The following is a 27,528-nucleotide window of genomic DNA, read 5'->3' as shown; positions in this document are numbered from 1 at the left end:
AAGCCCGGTGAGGATCGATCTTTGAAAAAGGGAAGATGAGACAACTGCAACAACTGCTTACAGATGTTCCAGGCGCTCAGCTAATGGCGCGGCCGCGGGCCGGGTGCAGGGCGGCGCGGCAAATTTCCCTTTCGTACGTACGGTCGCTGCCATCTTTATGACAACTTAAAAAATTTTTGACCCGAGTGTGTTTCTATGAAGAAATAAAGAAGATCGCAACCCAGGGTCAAACCCGGACCTATCGTATCCTATCCACTACACTTCCACACCGACCCGTCAAAATTCCGAAAAATTTAAGTGCATAAACTAGCAAACTGTCTCTCTTAACTGATACGTCAATAGCAGTGAACCTAGCCCCTTCCATAAATTTTAACGTAAATTCAACTTGGGCTTCAACGTGGTTTCTAAGACTATTCAGAAACGTATTATTTGCCTTGCTGTAACTTATTAATCCAGGGAATATATTACATCTATCGTGACTCAAGGCTTGGTTTCCAGTGGTAGCATCGACCGTTTAAAATGGCAACGACCGTTTATGAAAGGGAAATAGGCTTCGGCGCGAAATCAGAGAGCAGGAGAAAAAAAAAATGAGGCGAGAGAGAGAGGAGAGAACGGGCTAAGGCAAACGCACACTTTGAGCATTCCCAGACGCTTTTTCATGAGGTTTCCGTTGGCCGACAAAACGGCGTGCACGCGCAGTCTTAAGACCATGGACCCTCAAGGGCAATCTGTATTACGCGAATCAAAATTTCGGTTTGTTTCACACGTTTCTCCCCATATTTTCTGTTCACCAAACTTTTATTTAGCGGACACCTCTATTAAGCGGACACTAGCGAAGACCTCGTGGGTGTCTGTTTAATACAAGTTTCACCGTATTTCCTTAATTTTGTTATCGTAATTAAGTCGTCTGATGATCAAAAGCATCAACACGTTCAAAAACGAATAAATATTTATATAAATACATGTATTCGTATCAAACACTCTTATGACTGAGTGAAGTATTCTACATATTGTTTCATTGTTTACATAAATAAATATACAAAAAAAAAGACCTACGAAAAGACCTCGATAAGACAGCCAAAATCTCATATAATTACCTCCAGATTTCTATAAGGTTTAATTTAGGTTAGCCGGAGAAAACAGCCGACATCATTTGGCGACGCCATCACTGCTTCCCCTACGAAATGACGTCTGAGGAACGACTGCAGAAATTCCACACAGATGACGCTTCACTGCCCAAAATCTGGGCAGTGCTTCTGATTGGTTGAAGCAAATATTCCTCGCGGCACAACCAATCAGAAGGACTACTCAGATCTGGATAGTGACACGTCATCAGTATGGAATTTCTGCAGTTGTTCCTCAGCGAAATGTCGGTTGTTTTCTTAAGCTAACTTAGGCTTAAACTATGCGCTTAAGCACAGTTTTGAGAACTAAAGCACTTCGTCGAAGGAAATTTAAGCAAGCATATTACGCTACAAAGTAATATAGGAAACCTTACGGATACGAAAATGAATGTGATGACTACATGTGTACTTCATTCTGTTTGTGCGTCGTTTGCTATGACAGTTAAAAATTCTTCCTCTCGAGCGCTCTGGTTTGTTAAGTCATCACTTAGTCGCCATATTTTAATACGTCCCTGAGAATCTCCGGTGGCAACTATTTGACGTCTGAAAGACGAAACACAAAGAAATGGCATTGTAAGGCTACGTAAAGCAACATAGGGCTACAGAAAGGGCTTTAAAAATGCACTAACCTAATGGGCCCTTGGCATAAAACGATCAGATAGGACAAAAACACCTTGCTGGATGGCAAACGACAAGAAAGACAAACATCATTCCGAAAAATAATAATCCTTCATCTTTTCTACGTCCCATTGCGTTGCCGGTTTGCCCTCCATCAAGGCGTTTTTGTGCCATGTGACCGTATTGTGCAAAGGGCCCATTAACGTTCTTTCAGGAACTTTCCAAAAGCTGCGTGGCAAAAGCTTCGTTTTATTTAATGTTAGCTGTACAATATCCCACGTTCCACCTGGGTAGGGGCAGGGTGGGAGCTCCTGGTACCAATAGCAAAATAGCGATGCAGAGCTTGGGTTGATCCCGTGATATAAAGTATTCCGCCTGAGGGAGGGGTGGGAAATAAATCAGTAATAGCGATGTCATGCTTGGGCTAATACTGTGATAGAAAGCATTCCGTCCAGGGGAGGGGTGGGGAGTAGCAATACTACTAGGTGCTTTCTGCTACAGAGCTCCGACTGAGGGGGTGTCCTGTGACTTTAGTTCGCCAACCAACCAAAACTGGATGAAATATAGCCGAAGGGGAAAATAAACCAAAAAAGGGTACCTTTGAAGGTTGTATTCCAGTGAATAGACTGGTGATTTATTGGCCGTGACGTCCAATGAGACAACTGGGTTGATGCGGTTAATCTACAAAATAAATATTCTCACAGTAATTTAATACGCCTCCGCCTATTCCCCTTGCGTAAACAGTTAATGCCCAGCCTCGTCCCCAAGCCTCGTCCCAAGGGCGAACTTTAAGGGGTGTCATTCGAAAGTTTACATTTCTAAAGCAAACCTAATCTGGGGGCAATTCAAAAATACTTTCACTTAGTTAAATTCTCATTTATATAATGCTTGCAAAAGGGCTCAGATCACCTATTATAGAAGTATCCGTTATGAAAGACTGTTATGAACAACTATAAAATAAACTCAAAATTTCGGAATTTTTGCGGAACAGCGTGGAAGAGGGAGAAAGTAGAGAACGTGTTCGCAGGCTAAATTTAGCTAAGGGAGCTGAAGGGCGAACTGTAAGGGGTGCCGTTTGAAAATTTACATTTCTAAGGCAAACCTAATCTGGGGGCAATTCAATAAAACTTTCACAAGTGTGATTTACAAGTGCAGTTGTTGTTTTCAGACCCGTGGCTGCACTTGTGAATTACACGTGTAAAAGTTTTACTAAATTGACCACAGGACACCAACGAAGTGAACATTTACACTCACCTTTAAGTCATAAATAAGTAATCTACCATCGGCTGTGACCACGGAAAACACCAAAGGTCTCGAGGGTGACCAGCGAACTCTGAACAAGTACCCTGCACCAGGCTCCACAGAGAACAAAGGCTTGGACTGAGAAAACGAAATACTTTTTATTCCACTCGTATTTCACTTTACTGGAGGAAGCAATCTAAGGTCCTCCCTGTAGTAAATGCAATAACGGACTACTTGGCAATGAAAAGAATCGTCTATGCTAGGTAGGATTTAATGAACAATGCCAGAGTGGTCCCATCCCGAAAAGTGTTCGCCCCACATATTTGACCTGGTTTGGACCACTTAGTTCTAAGTTTATGTAGTGAAAACAATGGCAGTGGAAAAAAAGTCTTGTACAAGTTGTTAAGTCTTGGGCCCTTTAACCAGAACTTGCAAGGTAAAGTCGAAAACTGCAGTTGAACTTGGTTAGCTTTTCTGTAGAGAAGAAGTAACAAAAGGCTTTCCAGGGTGTCTATTTTTTGGGAAAACGCGAAAAAACTTGAATTCAAGTCTCGTCCGCGTGGTCGTCCTCGTCTGAGTATCAGGTCGTTTCGCCCAATAGAAGTTCGCCCAGACTAAGTCGATTCGCCCGAAGCATATTTGTCGTTCTTTAAGCCTGAAAAAAGGGAATATGCATGGAAAGACAGTGACTGCTCATGTGGAATCCTAGGGTAACTAAAATAACACCTCTAAAGGTATTTTCACCACGTTGTAGAGTGTTGTATGCCATCGGGCGAATCGACCAATGTCCTGGCGAACGCCGTCGGGTGAATCGACTTTCGGGCGAAACGAAAGCATTTCCTCGTCTCGAATCTAAAGGTCCGTCGTGCACATGTCCATGGAACTGAACGATGCATGGTCAACTAACCATACATGTAACTGGTTTGCTTAAAGCAAAATCCGCGCACTTTGAAACGTCTTAGTATAGAAAAGACAGAAGGGATTTAACCTACGCTTACACAAGGGAAACATACAATTGCTGACCTGTAGCATGGAGTAGAGTCTGACAGACGCGTCTGTACCACACGTGAGGAAAAGATTCCTATGATGAGGTGAACAATCCACAGAAAACACGGGACCAAAATGAGGAGAGAATGCGAAGGTTACCGGAGAACGTAGCGGCACTGAACTGTGTGTGTCTGAAATAATAACAATGATATCGCAAAAACATAATTACAACAACTACAAAAAAATGTCTAAGTACAAGGGGAAATGACTTTGCAAAGGAGATAAATACGTTCCTTAATGAGTAAAGGACGGTGCAGCCAGTCTGGTTGTGCCACAGGTCACAAAGGCTCTTTTAGCGTCTAGTTGGGTGCAAAATAGACCAGCGATTTTCAAGCTGAAGTAGATGTGAACTATGTGAAGAAATGCTCGGAAAAAAATGTGAGCCCTCAGCAGGAATTGAATGCATGACCTGCCAGTTACCGGTTAGACACTCTAACGTCTCAGCTATAGACATGGTTCATACAACTTCAGAAAAATAATTTTTAATGACTTTTGGTGGACTTTTCAAGGACAAATTATATTTTTTAAGGACTAAGATTTATTCGATAAATCGGCATTCTTCGACCCCTTTTTGAAGACCTTATTCAGGCTAAAACACTCCGTTAAGTCATATTTCCTGCCCTGAAATTGAAATTGAGTACATGAAAAAAATGAAAAAAAAAAAAAAAGAAATAAAATAAACAAATAAAATAAATAAATAATCCAACCCCACCCACTGCTTGGGACTCAGTGCTCGTGCCGCTTTGCTGGGGCTCACTGCTCACATGGAGGTTTTATGAGAATAAATAGTGCAAACAGAAATCTGCTGACTATTGGTGAAACAAGCCAAAGCAGACATTCTCATTTCTGAGTGGGCTAATTTATGGTTTAGGCTGCAGGTAAGCTTACTTGTTAGAGGAGGACCCCTTGAGGTCATGGAGCATTTGAATACACCCCCTGCCTCTGATCCTAACACAAACAGACTGCGATCTTCATGAGAAAAAGACATGCTTGTCACTGGAAATTGAGGAAAAAAAACAAGAGAAATTTAATATACAGTATGCAGAGTGAGTGATAGTGATAGACATGGAGACTATAAAAATGATAAGTAAGGCTACATTATGTTCACACGGCACTGGAAGAATTTTTGACCAGTTGAATTTAAATTTGACGGGACAGTTAGTTCACACGGGACTGTTCAATATTTTTGCTCCGTTTACATGGAACTTTGAATGGCTAGGCATCTAAATCTTGGTTCCATGTAAACATAACATCTAAATGGACAAATTTTCAAACAGTCGCAAATTTGTCCAGTGCCATGTGAACAAAGCTTACTGGTAATAGAAAATCAGCCAAAAAATAAGAGTGGCTTTTTTCAGACTAGAGATACATTAATATTGATAGGTCACGTCAACATGAGTGTCGCTACACACAAAGTAATTTATCACCAGAAGAGTACGGTACCTCCCATTTCTGCATCACCACGGGCTTTGCTCAAGCGCATGCTGCGAGGAACACTCTCTGTCTGTAAAATGAATCCACTGACCAGTTTGAGGTCATGTGATCCAGGTGACAGTTGCCAGATGAGCAACTTGCCATCTCCACTTATGCTGAGGACCTAGGACAAGTAAAGCAAGTTGATACATAATTTTACAAAACCAGCGAGGGTTAGCAGTATATTGAGAAAATTTTAGGGAATTTACCTTAGAGTGCTGAGGGTTGAGCAGGGGCTTGTGATATGAAGATATCACAATTTCATGATGTTTTGGTAGACAATTTTGAAAAGAACTAAGCCACACCATAAACTATATTTCAGTTCAGGAGGTCAATGCTCTCTGCCCCACACCTGCCCCTTCATGGAAAAAAAAAAAACAACTACAACAACAAAAAGATTCTATCTTTCCAGCAAAATCTTCTACCTGATACTTGCTTGCTTTGGAACTGGTATCCAACGTCCACAGGACCTAACACAATAAAAGACAATGGTTTTGATGAAACTGATTCCATTAACACCTAAATATGCACTCTTGTAACATTCTAGTTATTGTTTGAAAAAAGATGGGGACTGACATTTAAATTGCTAAAAAGAACAGTGGCAAATGAATGCAAGAGATGGAAAAATGGACCATGAACCATTTTACTTTCTACATTCTAGGTGAAGTAAGTGACTGGATGCGATATATGCAAATCCTACAAGAACCAGGCAAGATATTACACAATAAGAGCACGAAACAGACACAGAACAGAGTATTATAATTATAGAGACACAGAAAACTCTTGTAACTTCAATAGACCATTATCCTATTGTCTTTACCTAATTTTTTTCACATTTACATCTCACTTGCCAATGGAGTGCTAGCTTACATGGCAAGCATTTTAAAAGAAGAGAGAAAAGGGGGAATTCAGTTGCGTGAGAAGGGAATGCAAGGAAGCTAGCTCACCATTTGCATTCCAGAGCACCTAGATTTTCTTTTGATCACCTTCCTCCTCAAACACCACCAATGCAGGCAACAGGACTGTCAGTCGCATATGGAAACAGAATCCTAGCATTACTTTAAATATTACCACATAAATAATTTACCTTGGTGACTGGTTCACGGTGTGAATCTGATCCCATCCCAGATGTAGCAATAAGAGTGTCATCTTCTCTTCCCATGTCCCAAACTTGCACTTCACCTGAAAATCATTCAAAGAGTATGTTAAAAAATATACAGCTACAGAAAACACATAAACTTTTATTAACACATTCAAGAAAATTAATTACGAAAAAGGAAACACAAGATGGATGTGCACATATCTGGGCTCAAAAAAGACTTGAATCCCAGCTTGTGCTTTAAGCAAGCAGCTCTCACATTTTGCTAATGCCCAGGGCCACTTCTTGCTCATCTTAGTTTAATGTAACGATTTGGTTAGAAGATGACTAGCTTGCACCCTTGTCCATTGGGCAAGTGAGCTTTAAATGTTACTTACCGAGCAAAAACATAGACTTTTCCTACACTACTGAATAGGACTTTTTTCGAATTCTGCATATGCCTGTCGGTGGTAACCCAAAACAATATAATAATCTAAATTTTTATTGTTTGGTGCATCAAGACTAACCATTAAATGTTCCTCCGGCTATGACTGACGGCAGTTTAGGGTGAAATGTAATACACATCAAACAGCTCTGAAAAAAGTGACAACAACCAGTACATAATGGTTTTATAAATAATTCAATAAATTTTTTACAACAACTAAAAAAAAGTCACATTTTGTTGCACAACACTGGTAGGGAAGGGAGGAAAGTCATTACAGGACTAAAAAAATTATTTAAGAATCACTTATTTTAATAAGGCATTTTTCAAGAAACTTTTAACGCCATCTGAACTGCAAAGGAAGTTACTTACTGACAAGTCTATGTTAGCATCAGGTTTGTTTGGATCAAGAGCTTTTCTGTCAATGTTCCATGTGCAAAGTGTAGATTTGTGAGTACACCAGTCCTCATGGTCAAATCTCCCATATCTACAGTGGTATTGTCAAGTTTGCACTACTCAAAATGAGGAAAAGACAGGTAAAGTCAATATTCACACCCAGTGCAAGAAATGGACAATTAAAAAAATATCAAGTTATAACTGGAAAATTTGGTAAAATCCACCTTTGGATATATTTTATGTCTTGGACTACTGGCATTAAAATGTGCTTTAGTGGCCTTAGCTCCCAGGAGTCTCCTGTAGCTTAGTTGCACAGCATTGTGAATAGTAATTGGAATGTCATAGCTTTGACTCCTACTGATAGAATTCAAATTTTTTCTTCCAAGGCCCCTGTCTCTCTGATTGAAAAAATCTTTCTCAAATAATTAAAATGTTGTAGAAGGATACGAAGCAGCAATTACAGATCCAGTAGAATTCCATGACAAGCCAGTCACTTGCAGCTGAAAACAAAATAATAGTATTACATAATGGTTACAAAGTCCCCAGGGTGACTGAGTATCAATTTTCACCTAACGATCAATACATCCCCAAGAGATAAGGATATGAGAATATTACATATAAAAATTAAAATGATGACCTAAGAGAAAATGTTAGTTAACCTACAAAAGAAAATGATAGAATGAAATGGTGAAGCAATTAGCAAAGGGTACAAAGTAGCAAACTTCCTTAACCCTTTAAACCCTAAGATCAAAATTGAGATTCTCATTTACTGTCCCTATACTTTTTCAATAGAAATAGTGGGAAGAATTTGTTGAAGTATCAACTAGACTCATCTTCCCTGATCATATACTCAATTCTCATGACCACTCTGTTTTCTAAAGCATTGATATTATAAGGAGAAATTTGATGCCGATCACTCTTAGGGCTTAAAGGGTTAAGGCAATTATAAGAAGAAATAGTGTAGTACAAATCAGGATTTAACCAAGTTTGCCAGGACTTGCAAAAAGCTACCTTTTAATAGGTTGAATACTTTTTCAAACTTAGAACAGATTAATTTAACCTACATAAATGCACAGCCATTAAATAAAATTACTTTACATGTACAGTTTATTTTATTACCTCTTCTTCAATCAAATTTGCGTTTGTTAAGGTATGAATACATGATACTGAGCTGGCTGATTCTTCTAAACTGACTTCAAATCCTAATGTATGAAAATTAGAGTTTAAAAAAACACAAAATAATAAAAATTGCCCAAACAAGTTGAACCAAGAAGAAATCTGGGTGGAGCTAATTTGGCAAAGAACAAACTTAGAACAAATGCCACTGAATCATGGTCAACAACAACAACAACACTGTACAAACGACTTGCTGATAGAATCAAGCAAAACTAACTATGAGATAATGACTGGACAACTGACAATTTGACTAACAATAAATAACTGGTAACTGTGACAATAGACGAATCGAAACGCACCAACAACATTATGAGTCTTCATAGCCAATAACATCACGGCTTAACTGACAGACGACCAATTTCGTTGCCACTTAAATGACCAATTTGGTCAATAACCAGAGTTTAATACCATCAACTAACGTGATACAACTCACTTTGACTAAGAAGATGACTATTGCACAGGTTTTTGAAACGTCAAACACTGTCAATGACAAAAGTCCTATTTAGGACTACGTTCACCCGGACTATCATACTCAACCTTCTTATGAATTCTGGGACTGTCACTCGGGACAAGGAAAACACTGGCCAATAGCTGACCAGTGCGTCTCCAGTAAGGAACCCAGAAACAATAATTAAGCCATGAGGTTATTGGCTATGAAGACGTGTAATGTCATTGGCGCATTTTGAACTGTCTATTGTCACAGTTAAACAGTCGTTTATTATTATTGTGGGATACATTTCTGCTCCAGTTCTCTTCTCATTTCTAAAGTGCCAAATGTTCCATTCCTTGTCTGTTTCCACTGGACTAACAGTCTTAAAATAAAATTAATGAATGAATATGTTGTTTCGAAAGTAGATCATGGAAAAAATGTCAACAATAAGGGGAGGATCCATACTGTACCATCAAATGCATGACTTGTTGTGTTAAGCTGAAGCTGGCGACTGAGGTCAGGGTACACTCTCTGAAGGAAATTGATCAGACCCTGTTAAAAAAAGCATAAAAATGTGAGTTTTGGTACACTGTATATTAATAACATTGATAATACTCCCTTAACTCTCAGGGCTGTCAATAAGGGCTGGTAGCCGGCCAAAACCGCCGGCTAGTTAGCTATCCTTAGCCAGCTATTTTCATCTCCTTCTACCATAACTGCTAACAAAAAATAAGCACCTTCCAATAAAATTGTAAAGCATCCATTTCCCTTTCCCAGTTTTGAATGAAATTGAATGCATATTCTAACACTGGTTTAGACCTGTGGAAGGTTTGAATTGTGCAATGTCTTGTAACGCCTGGGATGGCATTGTTTCCAGGCTTGCATGTATTCTGATGAAACAACATGGTGTTCGAGGTGGAGAACACCTCTTGAAAACTCCTGGAAATGCCATTTCCAAGACTCTATTTTTCAAAATGTCCCTAGATGCCTCCGCCGACAATAACTTGTGCCTTTGGTGCGAGTTCCACAGGCGCCTACTATTCATCATCAGCCTGCTACTTCAAAACTTTTTGACAGCCCTGAACTCTTCGGACTGGCTCTAGAGTAAACCGTAATGGAAAGAGCACCATTTGCTGAGCAGGTTTGAACCCCAGTTGACTACCACAAACCAGTTTAGAACTACAAAAAGCTGGGAATGATCTTGCTGACTTTGATTTGAGACACTGTTTCAGTTCAGCTAATTTTGTTATTGAGCAAGGGCATTAAGCTGTTGGCCTTGTTCAATCCTTGAACCTTCTAACTAAATTTAAAAGGGATGTAAAAGAACCCACTCTTCTACCCATAACGAGTAAAGATTTAGAGCCTGGTGGTCTTTTACAGTGGGGAGGGAAATGCTATTGAGGGCCCAGGGGCAGTTTAAATGGCTTCACACTGATGCATTTGCCCTGCCTACAATTTATTGGCAAAATGAAGACAAATTGAAGAAAATTTCACAAATTATTTGTTGATTTGAAGAAGACAGGGATTATGTGTTATATTTAGAGCTACACTCAAACAACGATGGTGGGACCGATAAAGATATGGAAAGCTGGTTGAGTAAAGCTAAAGCCACTTTCAATAGGTTAAGGAAGGTTTGGAGCTCCAAACAGCTCCACAACAGAACTAGGGTGAACCCCTACAGTGCAGTTCTCCTCTGTGCATCGTGAGACATTGAAAATGAATACACCAAGGACAACAAGACAGGAGGTGAGGGTAGTCATTACAGACAGGAGTAGATAGAGGGAGTGTATCAAAGGTATATATGCGCAAGAGAACATGAAGATCAAGTCCTAAATCTGCAATTTACACCCCTAACCAAGATAACAAGCACTCCTGCCCCACCCATCACTTTCAAAAGGGATTGTTCCCCTGGCCTAATTGCAGTAAAGCTATAAATTAATTTGTTGATTTAATTATAATTAAGAATTCTCTCACCTGAGTCTCTTCCTCACAAATAAAGACAAGTTTTCCTTTCTCATCTTCTTCCTCAGTTTGAGCCTGTAATAAACAAATTAATGCTACATGCTGTAAATACTTTCTGTCAATGTTCCTCTGATATCCTTAATCCCACTTTTTAAAGGTACCCTTAGGATCCTCAAAAACACCTGTAGGAGTGTGGCCTCTTATTTCTGTAGTTTTGGTGAATGAATGAATGACCCTTTTTCTTATGAGCAAAACTTAAGTTCCAGTGATCTCATTCAAGGCCACCCAAACATCAATTGGCCAAACACAGTCAAATTCACAACATACACAGGTCATGCTTATATTAGTCAACAATTATATAAACAAGAAAATAAACATGCGTAACAAATATAAATGTCCAAAAGAATGGTTAATGAAAATAATAAAATTATTCTTTATTAGAAGTTGAAAATATTGTAAGCTAGTTCATCACTGACCTCTTTATCTACTTTGTGAATGGACTGAAAATCAGCCTCATAAGTTAGAATCTCACTAGTTTGAGCAACAGCATCTTTAATGGATCTGTAAATTAAAACAATTTTATAAAAAAAATTAAATTGTGAATTCACGTAAAAAGGGGTCAAACAACTGCAGAACACCCAACAAACAATGTGCATGATCGTCTTCTTACTGCCCCAGCCAGTAAGAAGACGATCATGCACTTTGTTTGATGTGCTACCCCTTATGTCTACCTGAAAAAGCTTCTAAGTTTCAAGTAGAGTAGTGCTAACAATTTAAGATCCAATACCAGCTATGAATTAAAGGTCCCCAAAACACAGTGCAAGACCCTTGGGGACAAGGCCTTCACTTGTGTATGCGTTGGCCAGTAACTGTAGAACACTCTTCCTTCAGCTATCAGGAGTATGCAGAGTGTTCAGGGTTTAAGCAGGCTCTAAAGACCTTTTTATTTCATTTGGCATTTTCCCAAAGAACCAATTCCTTTCACAGTGATTGGGGTGTTTTATTTTCATTTTGTTTGGATGCACTGTTTGTCATGGATGTTATGCCTTAGTGTTTGGCAGCCTTTATTGGCCATTAAGATATGTATATAGTTTGAGTGCCATAAATAATATAAAATTAATAAAACATTTCATCTTATCTTATATCTTAAAGTCTAACTTATAACGCAGATACATGTAGCTATATAGCATTGGAACTCCTTTGGGATATTCCATATTTTATCAGCACTCTCCTCATAGCATAGCACATTTTTAATGTCTTGGGAGTTTTGGACTCTTTGTTCAAAGATGCTGATGAAATTTGCACCCTTTCAGACAATTTTTTATGATTTTGGATTCCGATTCCAGCCATCCTTTTTGGGAGGGTGGTCGGGTTGCGGATAAAAAATCGAACTTCCCCCCATCGCCACGGTTAAGGCACCGTCATATATCCTTGGTTTTAAATTAAAATTACACATCAAAAGTAGGTCAACTCTTTTCAGTCTTGTAAGTCGATGATTTTTACAGGTTTTGATTTTTAAATCTTAGATTTCTTAGTGTTATTTTATTTTTTCGATTTCCTTCTTTATTTTTTAACTATTTATGAGATAATTACAGGACCCTTTTGATAACAGTTCTTTTCATTAGAACTGATAGGTTATCCTGTATGAATATTCGCGTTATTATTATTATTATTATTATTATTATTATCATTATTGACTCTATTATCACAGTCTTTGCTGGTGTTCTTTTTGTGCATCAGACGGGCACAAACCATGCACCTAGAGTGTCAGTCACTCAAGTCAATCATTCTGTTCATACACTGAGCACCTTTCTAAGGATTCGTGCAGATCCCAGCATGCAGATCTTATTATCATTATTATTATCATTATTATTATTATTATTATTATTATTATTATTATTACGTTGTTAAAGTAGTATTAAACTTACATATGCAGAGTTGGACCCTACGTAGGGTCAGCAACATTGTGCCAAGTTGTGATTAGAGCACTGGCGCTCTTTTGTTGCAGAAAAAAAAACTTTTGGTACTTTGGTGGAGGGGAGATCATAGAATGATGACCGATCAAAACAAATTAATAAACCTTACCTTTCAGTTTTCCAAGAAGAAAGAAATTCTACAGCTTCTTGTGATTCATCGTTAAACATAATATTGTTCGGCTACTTGTTTTATACAGTTACGTCCAGATCCGACACAACTTTTCTGCCCCCAAACGATAAAAATTCTGGAAAAATGTTTACCTTACTCAATCCAATATGGCGACTGGTCTATTTCCCATATTTGGACTTGATGAAAAACTTAGCCATGGTGGTAGTTATGGCAACCGCTTTCAATCGAAGAACACAGAGGTGGGCAGAAGTCAAATAACAAAATGGCGGCGAGCAAGACGGCTTCAAGTTTCCACAGTATGCCGCATCGAAACGGCACATACGTGGCCAGCCATGGGAGCAGTACGAGTGCAGACGTTACTCCTGACTTACATCTTAAGATGTCGAAAAAAATCGCACAGCTTACCAAGGTTATTTACGCTCTGAACACAAAAAACGATGAACATGAGAATGTTGTGGAAAACATTAAAGTAGCTCATGAAGAAGAAATGCAAAAACTGATAGCAGAGACGAAAGAAAAGATGAACTACTTCAAGACAAGGCTAGGCGCTGTTACTGAACAAAAGCAGAAGATCGAAGTTTTGGAGTCGCATTTAGCCAAGGAACGACTGCAAAGAGAAGAAGCTATGTCAGAATTTGAAAAGTTCAAACGGCGAAACGAAGATCATGAGGCGAGACTAAAGTCCGAGTTTTCAGACAAAATTTTGACTATGTCAAAGGAATTGCTTGCGGCAAAAAAGCAGTTTGAAGAGCGGATGAAAGATTTCCAGGCAACTAGGAGAAAGCTGGAAGAGGATAGAGATAAGGCTGTGGAGGAATTGTCAAGCAAACACCATGATGAAATGGATCAACTGATGAAGGCTCATCGCGTACGGTATGATGAGCTCGTGAAGGAAAAAGAAAAACTTCAAAAACAATTTGAACAAAAACTTTCTACATTGCAATCTTCTGGCGACGTTGCTGTGGAGGAAAGGCGGAAAATAGAATTGGAATACCAAGAAAAAGTGGAAAAACTAAAGGCATTTTACGAAAAAGAACTTGCTGCTTCGAGAGCACTTCAGGAATCTTCGAAAGAGACTCAGCTGAAAGAGTGGGAAGTTCGAGAAAAAGTGCTTAGGTCCGAGTGGAGTAGGCAGGAAAGGATTCTAAAGGACAGAATCTCTGAATTGTTGAATCAACTTAGTGATGGAGAACAACAAATGTCAATTTTAAAAGTACAACTAAATGAGTTAGAGTCGAAACTTCATGGCAAAGAAGGTGACTCTACTGTTTTAGCAAAACAACTTGAGGAATCCAGGAAAGAAGTCGCAAAAGCTTTGCAGAGTTTGAGAGATACAGAAAATGATTTAACTGTATCTAAGAAACGCTCTGAGGAGCAGGAAGCAGAAATCGCCCGACAATCAAGTAAGTTTAACTGTTTTGTAGCTTAAAAGTGTAAACATGCTTGAACTGTACTACAGTACAGTATAGTAGAATGATTTATATGAAGACAACTTCGTGGGAAAGCTTCTTTTTAAGGCAAAAGTAGTTTTCTTAGTTTTCAAGTGTACTTGGCCATGTTACCCAGCGAGCATCTCAAATAATACTCAATTACACGATAAAAATAAATTTAAAAAATTTAACTGTTTTGCATACCCCCACTATGCAACATTTACTGGATGTTTGTATTTCAGCCTTTTTTCATTCATGGTCTTGTTATTTTTTTTTTCAAATTGAAAAACTAAAAATAATAGTGAGGATTCACATTATGTCACCATGTTTCTACTAACTATGCCTTACTGGGGTGCATGTGCTATTGAAATAAAGGGATCTTTTGTTCTGGTAGTTAACACATTGGAATCATAAAAGCAGTTTTTGTGAACAGCAACTATTGCAATCAAATATAACTGATTATTAATGACAGGTGGTGCAAGAAGAAGAGAATCAAGTGCAGAGAGGGGTAGAATTGTTTTCAGAATCAGGTTGTAGGGAAAAACATCTCAACAGAAGTGATATATCTCTTTGTTCGAGTGTTCATAAATTAAGTTATTATTCTATTTTCATGATACAGATGTTTTCAAATCAGCTTCTATAGAAATTGCCATCGCTGGGCTAAAAGCAGCTAACTGTGAGTTCATTCATTTCATGCACATTTTCACAGGTCACAAACTTGATCTCAAACGCACCTCACCTCACCTAACCCTTATCACAAAAAACTTAACCAATCACCAACTGTGACACTCACTCTAACTTGACCACAAGGTCTGAATAATAATAGATGAAGTAACCTCAAAAAATGTAAAAGTAACATTAGTGATTTGTTATTGTCTTGTCAGATCAAAGACTATCATCATTATCAGGCATAAATGATAATAATATTTTGTTATTCATATTTTTGCAAAATAGGATCAGTCTGAAGGGACCTTTAGCAGGGTCCCAAGGAGCTCAGGTGCCCAGCAAATATCAATGTGGCACTGTCTACCCACAGAAAATGTGTTTCTCACAGTAAATTAATGCAAATTGTGGGTAAATAACTGCCATCCTCAAGACTAAACTTCTCTCCTTGATTACTTTAAGAGAAATGCCCTTTTCAGATCCCCCCCTCGAAGAAAATTGAAAATAAAGTGAATAAATAAATGAATAATAAGAAAAAAAGTAAAAGAAAATAAAGTTTTATAGAAAAAATATAATATGTTTCTGGGATAGAGCCAGAATCTTCTAATGAAAAGAAGAGGCTCCCTCCTGCCATGCCTACCCCTAATGCAAGTGCAGTCGTGGAATTCAAATGTATTTCTGCCTACTTGTTTATTAGACTACAACTGAAACAGGGCCCACACAGGCTTGAAAAGTCCTTGAATTTTAGGGAAGTCCTTGAAAAGTCATTTAATTTTCTTCAACTTTGAATGCAGTAACCTGGCAAGTGTTTTTTAATGCCTTATGGTCATCTAAGACAGAGTATAAATCATAGCTCAGATAAGTTAAAGGTGATTTACACAAAGTGTCTTTTGTTTTATGCAATAATTAACTACAATTTAAGACAAGTGAACTGAAAAATGTAAGGAAGTTGGTGGACCAAATAATTCAAACCTCAAAGTCATGTTAGAATGGACTGGGAATATGCATTTTTGTACAATCTGTGACATTACATTTCCGGTAGGTGGTCCTTGAACATTGAATGTGGTCCTTGAAAATTCCTTAAAAAAAAATACTACCTGTATATTCATTACTTCCTGGTACAGAACAGAGGCATCAACAAGATAGTGTGACGTATAGCTTTGAGCACACTTTTACTGGCATTCACAAATCCATTTACTTTGGTGCACATATCATTTTGCTGACAAACTAAAATTATTTTCAGTGCAAATCAGCAAGCTTGATGCAAGCAAGTTGTCACAGGAGACAATAATAAAAGATTTGAAAGCAAATATTAGCAGTCTTCAGAGCAAGCTAAACACACTGGAGAAGGAACATGATGATTTGGGGAAAAGGCATAGTTCACATACCATACAAGCTGATTCCGAGCTTAAACGACTTCAGCAGGTTAGTGAGGAACTAGTGAAGAGACTCACAGAAGTAGCTGGGAGTAAAGTCAAAAGATCTATAATCTTTTGTATGTGGATTGTAAAGGAGGAATCTCATTATTAAAAGATTAGTATTGAGAAGGGGATGGGCAACATACCTGCTTTTCGAAAAATTTACACTGTGAGAGGTTGTAGAAGAATAAGCAAAATTTTTTTATTCAGACTATTTTATGTTGAAAATTTTTGGGAGTGAAAGAGTTAATTTGGCTGTAAGTGTTCTTAATGCCGTCACCATAATCATCGATTAAATAAATTAATCTTGCTTGATCTTGGTTGCATTCCTTCCATGCTTCCCTGTTTTCAAATCACCTAATGACACTTTTCTTTTCCTAAAAGGAAATTGAGAAGCTTTCAAGGGAAAAAGCCGACTTGGCGGCCAAATATAATATGGAGTTAAAAAGGGCGAGTGAACAGTCTACAAGCAAGGAAACTTCACTACGAAAAGAACTGGAAGAAGTTACGGCAAGGTTAAAAAGAGATCATGACAAGGAATTACACGAATCAACCACAAGACTTTATCATGAACACAATTCTCACATCAAGACTTTGCAGGAAGAATTTCAACAGAAACTGGCAGCACAGGAGAGAGACTTGATAGAAAAGTCTGAACAAGAACTGGAGAGATTGCGAGGAGAGAAAAATGAAGTCATTGCACAGTTTGAGAACCACTGCAATGATTTGAAAAATAAGCTTAACTCTTCTGAAGAAGAAGTAGAGAGATTAGAAAAACTAGTGCATGATAGTGAACAAGGACTTGGTTCTGCATCATCACATATTGACAGTCTGAAAGAGGCTCTTAGTCAGGCGAAACAAGAGTTACAAAAAACTAAGAATGATCTGAAGGAAGCAGAGAGCAAATACACAAATTCATTGGTAAGGAAACGGAGTTGGTAAAGATTTCCATTGCAGCAGGCCTAGTTTTGTGTTTGGAAGGTTTAATGCATCTGGTTGTGACATGCAAGTGTTTTCTTGTGATTTCTTAGCTGTCTCTTTCTTTTTGAGCTAACATCTCTGCAGACCATTCTTTATGATGACGCCCATTTTATCTTGTGCTTGCAATCAGTGCCACTGGACTTGATCCTGCTTTAAAATCTGTCAACATTAGTAACAAAATAGCTGTAGTATTTTAAATTATTGCATCTGGTTGTTACACAGCTCTTCACTCCCAAACTCATCAATTGCAGTGTTTGCCAGTGAATACTTGTTTGTTTTATATGTCAGGGAGGAGTCTACGTGTGTAAACTGTTCAGTTAAAAAGCTTGTTCCTGAGTGCAGTCACTCATTGAACTAGGCCTATAATTATGTGAAAGTGACAGATCCAGGTTTAGATAAACTTACTCATACTGTAATAATTATTGTTTGTTGTGTAGGATGAAATTTACAAACTTCAGGCATTGCATAGCAAAGCAATGAAGGATGGGGAAATAGACTTGAATGCTCGCCTGGAGACATTAACAAATGAGTTGAACACTAAGTGGAGCGAGAGATTAAGGTGAAGAAACATCATTGTTAATAAAAACAGAGAAAACAAGGCGGTATTTATGTTATAAGTAAAAGCAGTGTTCAACCTACAATTGGCGACAAAATCAGTTGAGGCACTTTTCCCTAAAGGGGCTTTCTAACATTTTACTGACTTCAAAAGGGAAAAATATTGCTTTTCCTCCCCCATCCCCTCCATTGTGTCGCTGTTTTAGCTACCTATAGAAAACAACAAACACCCCAACTTTAAATGGAGGGGAGGGCTGGGGGGGGGGGGGGTGGATTTTTTTGTTCTTTTTGAGTGTAGTGTCTTACCAATTTTGTCGCCAGTTGTTTGAAAGGCAAAAGTGGCCATACATTCTAAAGAAAACTAATTAAACTCATTTCTTCCCACTGGGATATAGGACACCTTGGTAGCTTTTTATAATTTTGTTATGATTAATGTCATCATGCTTATTTTAGAACAATTAGAATATGGCAATTTTGTTATTTTCAGTTTGTGACATTTCGTGTCACGCTTCACATGCCTTGACATTGTAGGTTGTGGCGTGTCGCACACAATTTCTTATTCTTTCCTTAATTGAAATAAGGAACAAAGTGAAAAGGACAGAAAATGAAATATGAGGACAATGTCTCAACAATTTTGTTGCCGATTGTAGTTTGATTCAGAATTCCCCTTGTTTCCAAGCCTTATAAGTATTCACAGGAGACAAGGGGTCTGTGGTCAAAGCTAAGAAAGGATTTTTGCAACAAATACAAATATAAGAAAGATCTGATAAATGTTTACACAGTTAAGTGTTGTTTTCATGTAGTTATAATATTATACATCATACTATATAGGCAGGTAAATCGCTGGTTGATTGGATAGTACATGTAAATGACTTGTTTGAGGCATTATAGTAGTATAAATTTACGATGCTGAACTCTTGTTATATGCTTCCACATAAGTGAAACAGGGTGTTTGAATCAGTGCAAAAATTATTTCTCAGGGAATCCTCATGAACTGACATTATCATTTTCATTAATGCTTAAATGTATTTCAGTGAGGAATGTGGTAAACTTCGCTCTCAACTGAATGAGCAACACAGAGAAGAGAATCGAGTGTCTTTAGAGGAGTTAACAAAAGTGAAAGACATTCAAAGAGATGAACTGAGGGCAGAGCTGCAGAGCAAGATAGATGCTTTGAGAAAGACAGTAAGTGGAATTAAATTTATTATCTTATCCTGTTTAGTTTGTAAATAATTATTTTGAAAAATTCTAGTCTTATTGTTAAGAAATACAGAGAGTCTCTCCAGAAAGAACTCAGTTCTCTTTGGACCTGAAGATAGGGCATTGACTCGGTGACAGAGTATAATAAAACTGTTAATTTTGACACCTCCCTAAACTTATAAAGCCTATCATTGACAACAAAATTTATTTAGGGATTTCCTGAATGTTGTATTACATCCAATAACATCTCTTTGCTTTACACAGGGTAATAAACATTGTATTTGGGTGCAACTACACAAAGAGTAAATTTAATTTTCAGAAAATAAGTTAATTGATTTATAGTGGTTCTTTATTATTTTAATATTCAGGTCAAACATCTCACACTTGTTAAAAAAGGTGTCCTACAGCTCTCCAAGAAGCTTGTTAGTAAATTATATTTTAGGACACCTACTTAATAATTACTAATATTTATTGTTTTGGTTTAGTGACTTTGTTATGCTTTGCTGTGAAGACTACAGAGAATGTAGACATTTATTCTGGGGGCTGATACACATCCTTTTTATATTTTATGAGCATGTAGCTTAAAGTAATCTTAACGTAAACAAATAAATTATTGTTTTAAACAGGTTGCAGGCCCTGGGGCTTGATGAAAGTTACTGTTGTATTATTTTTTAGTGATGTAGTAGCAATACTGCAAGATCATTGATAGATAACCAAACCACACAGATTCCCCTCGATCTAATACATCAGCATTTTGTTAAGAGATTTTTTATCTGTATCATGGTGACCTGTACTCTGACCTGTGAAAAAGTGACTTGTATTTGTGTGGTTTACTTTATCTTCGCAAATTTAATGTGGTGGTCTTTGTGTATCATAAGTTTTAATAAGTGAAATACATTCTGCTCAAAACAGTCCATTTATATTTTACACATGGGAAGGAATTTAGCCCTCAGGGGTAATGATAGTTGTTACTTACAATATTATTGTTACGATAGGGTGTCCTAGTATTTCAATGTAATGTCTGAACTGTCATTGCTGACTTTGCTCACTCTTTGTTGAACACATACTTCAGTCAAGCTTTCACTGTTTAGGTGGTAATAAATTTTATATAGAAAGTTTCCCTTGTCTAGATTATCTGTCCTTTTGCTAAATTTGTCATTGGCACTCTGCATGGGCAGATGAAATATTTACAATGTGATTTTTAAACCCCTTCTGCCTCCTGTCTTGTAGATCTCTGAAGCTCGAAGTGATGTGGAAAAGGCCAATCGGCATGCAACAACAACAGAGCTTGATCTACGCAGAGAACTTGATTTGCAGCGGCAGTATAAGGAAGAGGAACTAGCTGCCCTGTCTCTTCAACATAGCAAGCGTCTTGAAGAACTGATTGAACAACACAATGCAGAGTTGAGGAAACTTGAAGCATTAAAAGATGAAGAAATTAAGGTAGTTCTTTATAAAAAAAAAATGGCAAAAAAAAGTTGAAAGGATTTTTCTACCAGACTTTTGTCAGTGGGCCAGCAAGTAACAGCTAGCATTTGATTAGGAACTGCTGAATTTCAAGGATTTACAAAGATGCCTCCAATGTGGTATTTAATTATCTGTAATTGTTGTAAGTGTATGTCTTATATATGTTTTATTACAGGAATGTGATGAGAGGCTTCAAAAGATTCACAGAGAAGAAATCACCTCACAGCTTCAGGCAAATAAACTCACAATAGAGGCAATTAAGTCTCAAGCTGAACAGAAAAGATTGAAGGACATTGAGGAGTTGAAAATTGAACATGGAAATGATCAAGGTTTGTTGATAATAGTCAAAAATTGGTTTATGTTTAATAACAGTTCAGTCAAACCTTGATGTAACAATTGAAGCATGAAGGGTACTTTGTGATGTATAAATACTGCCAGGTTGTTTTCTTAAGTTACAGTAAATTGTTATGCTATACTTATCTAATTGTTGATGAGCTTTTTCAATGCTATTTTTTTCTTCAATTCTTGCTTTTTATTTCAGAAAATATGAGAAGTGAATTGTTAAGAGTACAACAGGAAGAAATGCAAAGATTACACAGAGATTTTGAGATTCAGCTGGCATCTGTGAAACTGCAGCTACAGAGAACCAATGAACAACACTCACGAAATGTAAGCATTGTGTATTAAAATGTACATGTAGTGTACTAGAATTCCACTTCTTCAAGCAGTGCCAGGGTTGGTTCAAAACACTGGACTTTTTTGAGGTCTGGTTTTTGCCCAACAATGTCTTTTTGAGTATAACAAATTGCCTCATTTACTATTAATATATAAAGTTAAGTACCATTCCCCTAACCCCCACCCCTGCACCCTGAGCTTACTATGGACTTTTTTTTCCAAATTCCACATTGTAATATTATTCCTTTTGATCCTGCCTTGTATCCTGTTTTTGTTATTGTGTTAACATGCATGTATTGAACACAAGCAGTAAGTGTTTCTAATATCCAGACAATGAAAAGGGGGTTGAAAAATTATGTCCATCTTAGGTTAACTGTTAATGGCTGATTTCTCAAAGACTGCTGCCAGTGCTACTAGTTATTGCTCAAAAGGGCTAGCAGCAGCAATACACCTGCAGTGGTATAGAATTAACCAGCCTTTAATAAAGAGCTTAAGTCTGTCTCAGAAATAATGATTTTAATGATCACTCTGATTGCCGATTAAATGTTGTTTGCATGATTGCTGAATGATTTTTCAGTGATAACCATTGTGTCAGTAATTACCAGTAGAAAAAGACTTATTCTAGTGATTGATTTTCACTCCTCTCTTCCTTTTTCAGCCCCCAAAGCAATAACTTAGTCCTTCCAATCATTTTATGTTGACAGGAATCTGAACATCAGAACCAAATAGAGGAATTAAAACAGGAAATAGAACAGAGGCAATATCAAATTAATGAACTTGATGAGGAGATTAGTCATGTAAGAGGAAATGTGGAGGAGCTACAACATGAATTACAGGCTAAAGGACAAGAGATTCTCAGTGTCAGACGAGAGGCTAACTCACAAATCAGGTAAAAATCAGTTAATTAAATATGCAACCAACCCTCCAAGTTGCAACCAGTTTGGTCACCATGGCGCCTAACATTTTGGAGCTGGTGACTTGATTTGTAAAAAAGTCTCCCTAACCAAAAGAGTTGGTTGCCAAATGGCGGCTGTGCAAAAAACTTTTACTTGGAGAGTTGGCAACTGTTTAATTGAGGTGTTAGTCCATCACTGACTTTCGGCAGATTCCTTCATTAGAGGGTACAGAGACTCTTAACTGTTTGGCCATGATTGTTAATAAAGTCAGTGTTACTACGGATCAAAATAATTTTGTATTCAACTAGCTACTAGTAGATATCATTTTCTGCCTACTGTTTGAAAGATGCCTGAAAAAAGCCTTAAGTTGCTTGTGATAAACTACAAGATTCCCTTAATTTTCCATATTGTCTTGTATCTGCTTGTGAGGCTAAGGAGGAATTTGACATATCACCAAAGGTGAAAGCTTAGGGCTTAATCCACTTGCCTCTTAATAATTACACCCATGGTCTGTTTAAACCATTTTCACTTACTGAACAGGAAGCGGGAAGAAGATCTGGCCAGAGCACATCAGAAGGAGGTAGACTCCATGGTTGCAGATCATCTACGTGAGACTCAGGCTTTGCTTACAGAGTTTAATAGGTCTAAAGAACTCCTTAGTGACAAGATATCTGCGTTACAGCTAATGTAAGTGAATATAACGGTCTACAAAGAACTTTGTGTCTCTACCATTTTCAATTTTGAATCTATAAATATTATTATGATAAGATATGTAAGGTTTATATAAATAACATATGCCAAGCATGGTGTACTTTACACCAAAATATGTCGGTTACTCCAGAGAATTTGTGCATGGCGGGAACATTTTCATCCCAGTGTAGAGCTGAAAATACTGTTCATTGGAATTTGATTTCTGCCAGCCAAAAATAATAAACATCACTAAAAGACATTGTTCGGCAGTTTTGCAGCAAAACATATTATTTGCCAATTGCTGTAGGTTGTTTTCTTTGGTTCAGCAAGGATCTGTAGTCTATATTTTGAGTGTAAACTTCTTTCACTCAGTGGTTCTCCTACGAATGCTTGTCAGGTACTTCATTAAGTAATAAAACAAGGTGACCCCACATTTTGAAGAATGACTCTACCATTTTACGTCAAACTGACTTAAAAGAGGAAGAAAAATATGTTAACTCTGGAACATTGGTGTAGAGTTTTTCATCGTAAGATTGTTTTCTAACGTATGATCTTGTTTTTTTTTTCAAACAGGCTGGAGGAGGCTGAAGAGAAATACAGAAGCAGACAGTCACGCCCTGAGGACTTGGAAGTCATTGAACAGCTAAAGAGAGTGCTGGCAGAAAGGGAACTTGATATGAAAAAACTTGTGGTGAGTACTCTCGTAAAATGATTTCTCTCAACAGGACTCGGAAAAAAAAATTGAATTCCAGCTAATCCTTTGGGAAAGCAGCTTTCACATTTTGCTTGCTGCTCGTCTTGTTTATAGAGGCACTTGCTATGCCCATTGGGCCAGTACAGTGCAAGCTTTAAAAGTTACTTGCCCACTCAAGAAAATCTATTTATCCTGCGGATGGGACTCTTTTCGAGCCCTTCTCAAACAAAATAAATGATAGGGAAGTTTCTGTGGTCTTGTTACGTAGGACAGGAGGGTGTGTGCTCTATGTCACAGTTTTTGGTACATCCTTTGTCCATGTTGAAGTGGTGTCAAATGGCCTAAAATTCGGGTGCAAGCTGTAATGTAGATGTCCCCACCATAAGGCTGCAACAGTTCCTAGGAGTACTCTTTGAAATTTTGGCTGGCCGGGGCACAGTGTCTGTTGCTTGAACCCTGGAACCTTAGCCTTTAGCAGGCCAATTGACCATCTTTAATGTCATTCTAGCCCATCCTCAACCAACTAGATACCAGAAACTCTACTTTTTCACACCACTGATAAATTTTCCATAACAGTATTCTGTTTCAGACTAAGACCTGCCTAATTCTGTATGTTATCCCAGACTGAACTTCTTGAAAGTCCATTCTGTATCCACCTACCCGTTACCTGTATAGCTGATGTTTGCCAGTTGGTGGTAACCTCCCCCCCCCACCTCTCTCATGTGCTTCAGCCCCTCCCTGATCGTCTTTTCTTATGGCTGCATTCAACAACTTCTATAACTTCCATCATTTCTTTGATTTATGGAGCTGAGGTTCTGGTTGCTAAGTGTCTATGTACTTGCAAACAAATAAATAAATAATAAGTTGTTATGGTAATTACCCCTGTATTTGTTCTTACTGTCAGACTGGAGGTTATATTTTACAACCAAACTTTGGATGTTGTTTTAGACAGCACTTTGTTATTTAAAAATATTCAGCTCTTTCATCATTTTCTTCCAGGATGAAAAGAGGTATTTTCAAATGGAGCTACTCAACAGAGAAACAAATTTCAACAAGGTGTTCAAAGCAGCTCCAAATATTGGAGTCATAAACCCTCTTCAAGCAAAGACTAAACCTGGAAAAGATGGAATTCGACATGCCACCTCACTTGTTATGAGTTCCTCCAAACTGGATCCAATACCCAATATGCCAGTACACGAGAAAAGACTCAACAACAGTCGACCACTTCCGCCCACCCCACCTAAAGACCCCCCACCCCATAGAAAAACTACTGCTATACACTAAATAATTTATAATGCTATTATTTTGATAAAAAATATGTGGACTAATTCTATGCTAAAGTGGCTGTCTTTTGACAGCCAGAGGCTGTACAAAACTTGTATTGTCTTCGTAGAGGTGAAAAGGCAATAATTGTCTCTAAACTGATCAGTTCCCAGTTTATATTTTATTCATTATTTATAGAAAGCAGGTTAAACTTGTCAATTATTTCTCTCAAACTGAAGCCACTTTTTATAGGAAATTGTTGTAGAGTTTATTACAAATGTCTTGGAAACATCTCAAAAGTTGCACAATGACATAACTACTGGTTCCATCTTGCTTAATGTAATAAAATAATTATGAAAAAATCTTGCTTAATTTACTCACAATTCCAATATTACACAGCATGTATTTTATGAAATGTAAAATCTGTATATAGTGTATAGCAAACATGTACATAACGTATTCAACATGGTTATGTAGCTTGGTTATTGTATGATAAGTTGAGCGATATGAAATATATATAAGAAAACAAAATGAAGATGTTTATATGGTGTATTAGGGTGCAGTTGCCCCTCCCCCCCAAATAACGGGCAGGGGTTTTGGCTACCTCCAGTACCCGTACAGATAATGTCTAAAATACATCATTTGTAAGTTTTGTGAACTGTGTCTTATTTTTTAAATTAGACCTGTTTTAAACGTCTAACCTCACGCTCAATCAAATGTTAATGATGGAAATTGTTCTCGCTGATTGTCACATAATGTGAATTTCAATGTTTAAAACAGGCCTTAAAGACCAGTCCTTCATGGTTTGATCAATGAGTTAGCGGTCTGGAAGCAGAAAAATGTTTCATGTAAGAAATTTTCTCCTATGTTTCAAGACTGCTATTAAGTCGGTAAATTTAAAACCCGCCAAACCAAAACATCGATACAGGGATGGAGTTACGTGCATACGAGGGCAGTCAACACAGCTTGTTATTTCTTCCTAATATTTAGTCTGAGCGAAATGGATAGAGAACAAAATACGTCTGTTTTGCGAACGAAAGTCGTTATAAATGGAAAAATAGTTTCTCCCTTGTCCAATTGTCCAAAGGGAAGGGTTGACGCGAACACAAATGGTCGAAATTAGTTCTTTCGGGGTGGGGGTTAGGAATGAGATTTGGGCAATAACGATTAAAAAAACACTCAACTTTTCTTTTCTTAAAAACTTTAGAAATCGGCACAACAAAAGCAACTTGACTGATATCAGCTCAAGCCTCCACTGCTTCGCCATTCTGCTGTCCTTTGTCCTTTGTAACCTTTTTCGTCAGCGATCTTTTCCGCTCAGGAAGTTTTTCCTTGTTCTCGTGTTTAGCACCAGTCTTTTGATTCCTCACGCGAGCACTTTTCCGAGTCGGTGATGGTTTCTCGATCTCTTTCTTAGGTTTCTTCTTAACTGGTTCCGTGCCTTCACTCTGTTTAGGCCTGCCTCGGGATTTTTTCACTGGTTCTTCGACGTCTGCCTTTGGATCTTTTGTCTCCTCTTGAGCTTCTTTGTCGCTGTCGTGTGATTTCTCGTCTGATGTCGCTTGGGGCTCTGTTGTCTCCGTTAATACTTCTTCGTCCTTCGCATTATCAACAACATCAGACTCCGTAGACTCGCTTGAAGGAACAACTTCTTCAGCTGGAGTGTCTTTCTTTTCGTCTTGCGTCGATTTATCCACCATGCCGAAAATAAGGTCGAAAATAAAGGAAGAATGAAGACCAGACACCACAATACAGCGACAGCATGCACTTGCACTTCGGTCAGATGTCAGTGGAAACCACTAAAACCGGTTTTTCTTGGAACTCCAGTTTGGTTTGACAGGTCGGTCACGCAATGCAAGGAATAGAATGCAAATTTCCATATTTAACATACATTCGCACGCACGCACGCACGCAATCTTATGACGGGCAAGAGAGGCAACCAGATTCACCATTGTCTCCCAGAGATTGTGCCCTAAGTCAACTGTGTCTTTTAAGAAATTTTCGCATTATGTTCAGTTCTCCTTTATATATTGATCCAAAGTTATAACGTCACGTAGTCCCTGCATAACAGTCCTCCTCTCAACTGAGCGTTACGTGACGAAACAACAGCTGCGTTGGCGCCCGGGCGACGAGAAATAAACAAAATTGAACAGAAGAGAAAAACAAAAGGATAAACGGCAAGATTTGGCCTCTATATACTAGTTATTTATGAAGTAAAAAAGTCGGTAACAAAAGATAATGGCGCAGGCGATCACACGATAGCCTGCGTAGAATGACGGTTTTGGTTGGGCGCCCTAAATGATAAAGAATAAAGGCGAACGAGGGCAGAGAAACCTAGAGGAGATTGGGGCGGGAGCAACTTGAAAAACCGCCCGCAAGGACGGGGGGCTTTTTTGAGTCGGTCCGTACGCCAGCGTACGGATCGTTTCGATTGGTTCAGAATGAACACACTTTATTTCTGATTGGCTGGGAAAACTGAAACCAAACAAGTTGTCAACGGGA

At 38.0% G+C, this 27,528-nt stretch overlaps 4 protein-coding genes across 5 annotated transcripts in view; 2 read left to right on the top strand and 2 right to left on the bottom strand.

Moving 5' to 3' along the window:
• The window catches only part of LOC140933757 (glycerol-3-phosphate acyltransferase 3-like), a 157,208-nt gene that overhangs the window by 11,632 nt on the left and 118,048 nt on the right, over positions 1-27,528 (top strand). The window lies entirely within an intron of this gene.
• LOC140933754 (cytoplasmic dynein 2 intermediate chain 2-like) lies at positions 1,514-13,236 on the bottom strand. The gene is made up of 16 exons (XM_073383389.1): positions 13,074-13,236; positions 11,465-11,549; positions 11,001-11,063; positions 9,497-9,578; positions 8,540-8,622; positions 7,868-7,920; positions 7,397-7,511; positions 7,110-7,176; positions 6,592-6,686; positions 5,930-5,974; positions 5,475-5,628; positions 4,920-5,027; positions 4,008-4,162; positions 2,997-3,122; positions 2,341-2,423; positions 1,514-1,667 (listed from the first exon to the last, which is right to left on the bottom strand). The coding sequence occupies exons 1-16, from the start codon at positions 13,130-13,132 to the stop codon at positions 1,535-1,537; spliced, it is 1,506 nt and encodes a 501-aa protein (XP_073239490.1). The 5' UTR covers positions 13,133-13,236; the 3' UTR covers positions 1,514-1,534.
• Positions 13,321-25,557, top strand: LOC140933753 (protein FAM184A-like). Of its 2 annotated transcripts, XM_073383387.1 has the most exons (13): positions 13,321-14,497; positions 15,144-15,200; positions 16,431-16,612; positions 16,990-17,526; positions 18,024-18,145; positions 19,176-19,326; positions 20,572-20,784; positions 20,984-21,137; positions 21,350-21,477; positions 22,188-22,372; positions 22,920-23,066; positions 23,643-23,760; positions 24,763-25,557. In XM_073383387.1, the coding sequence occupies exons 1-13, from the start codon at positions 13,357-13,359 to the stop codon at positions 25,045-25,047; spliced, it is 3,420 nt and encodes a 1,139-aa protein (XP_073239488.1). In that variant the 5' UTR covers positions 13,321-13,356; the 3' UTR covers positions 25,048-25,557. The 2 variants fall into 2 exon arrangements, with proteins under 2 accessions (XP_073239488.1, XP_073239489.1); XM_073383388.1 differs by lacking the exon at positions 15,144-15,200.
• On the bottom strand, positions 25,189-26,814 carry LOC140933755 (uncharacterized). Its single transcript, XM_073383390.1, has one exon. The coding sequence runs from the start codon at positions 26,724-26,726 to the stop codon at positions 26,271-26,273; it is 456 nt and encodes a 151-aa protein (XP_073239491.1). The 5' UTR covers positions 26,727-26,814; the 3' UTR covers positions 25,189-26,270.

The sequence above is a fragment of the Porites lutea genome, chromosome 4 (genome assembly GCF_958299795.1).
Source record: "Porites lutea chromosome 4, jaPorLute2.1, whole genome shotgun sequence".
In the NCBI taxonomy this organism is placed as follows: domain Eukaryota; kingdom Metazoa; phylum Cnidaria; class Anthozoa; order Scleractinia; family Poritidae; genus Porites; species Porites lutea.
The sequence above is the reverse complement of the archived record's forward strand: the minus strand, read 5'-3'. Positions and strand labels throughout refer to the sequence as shown.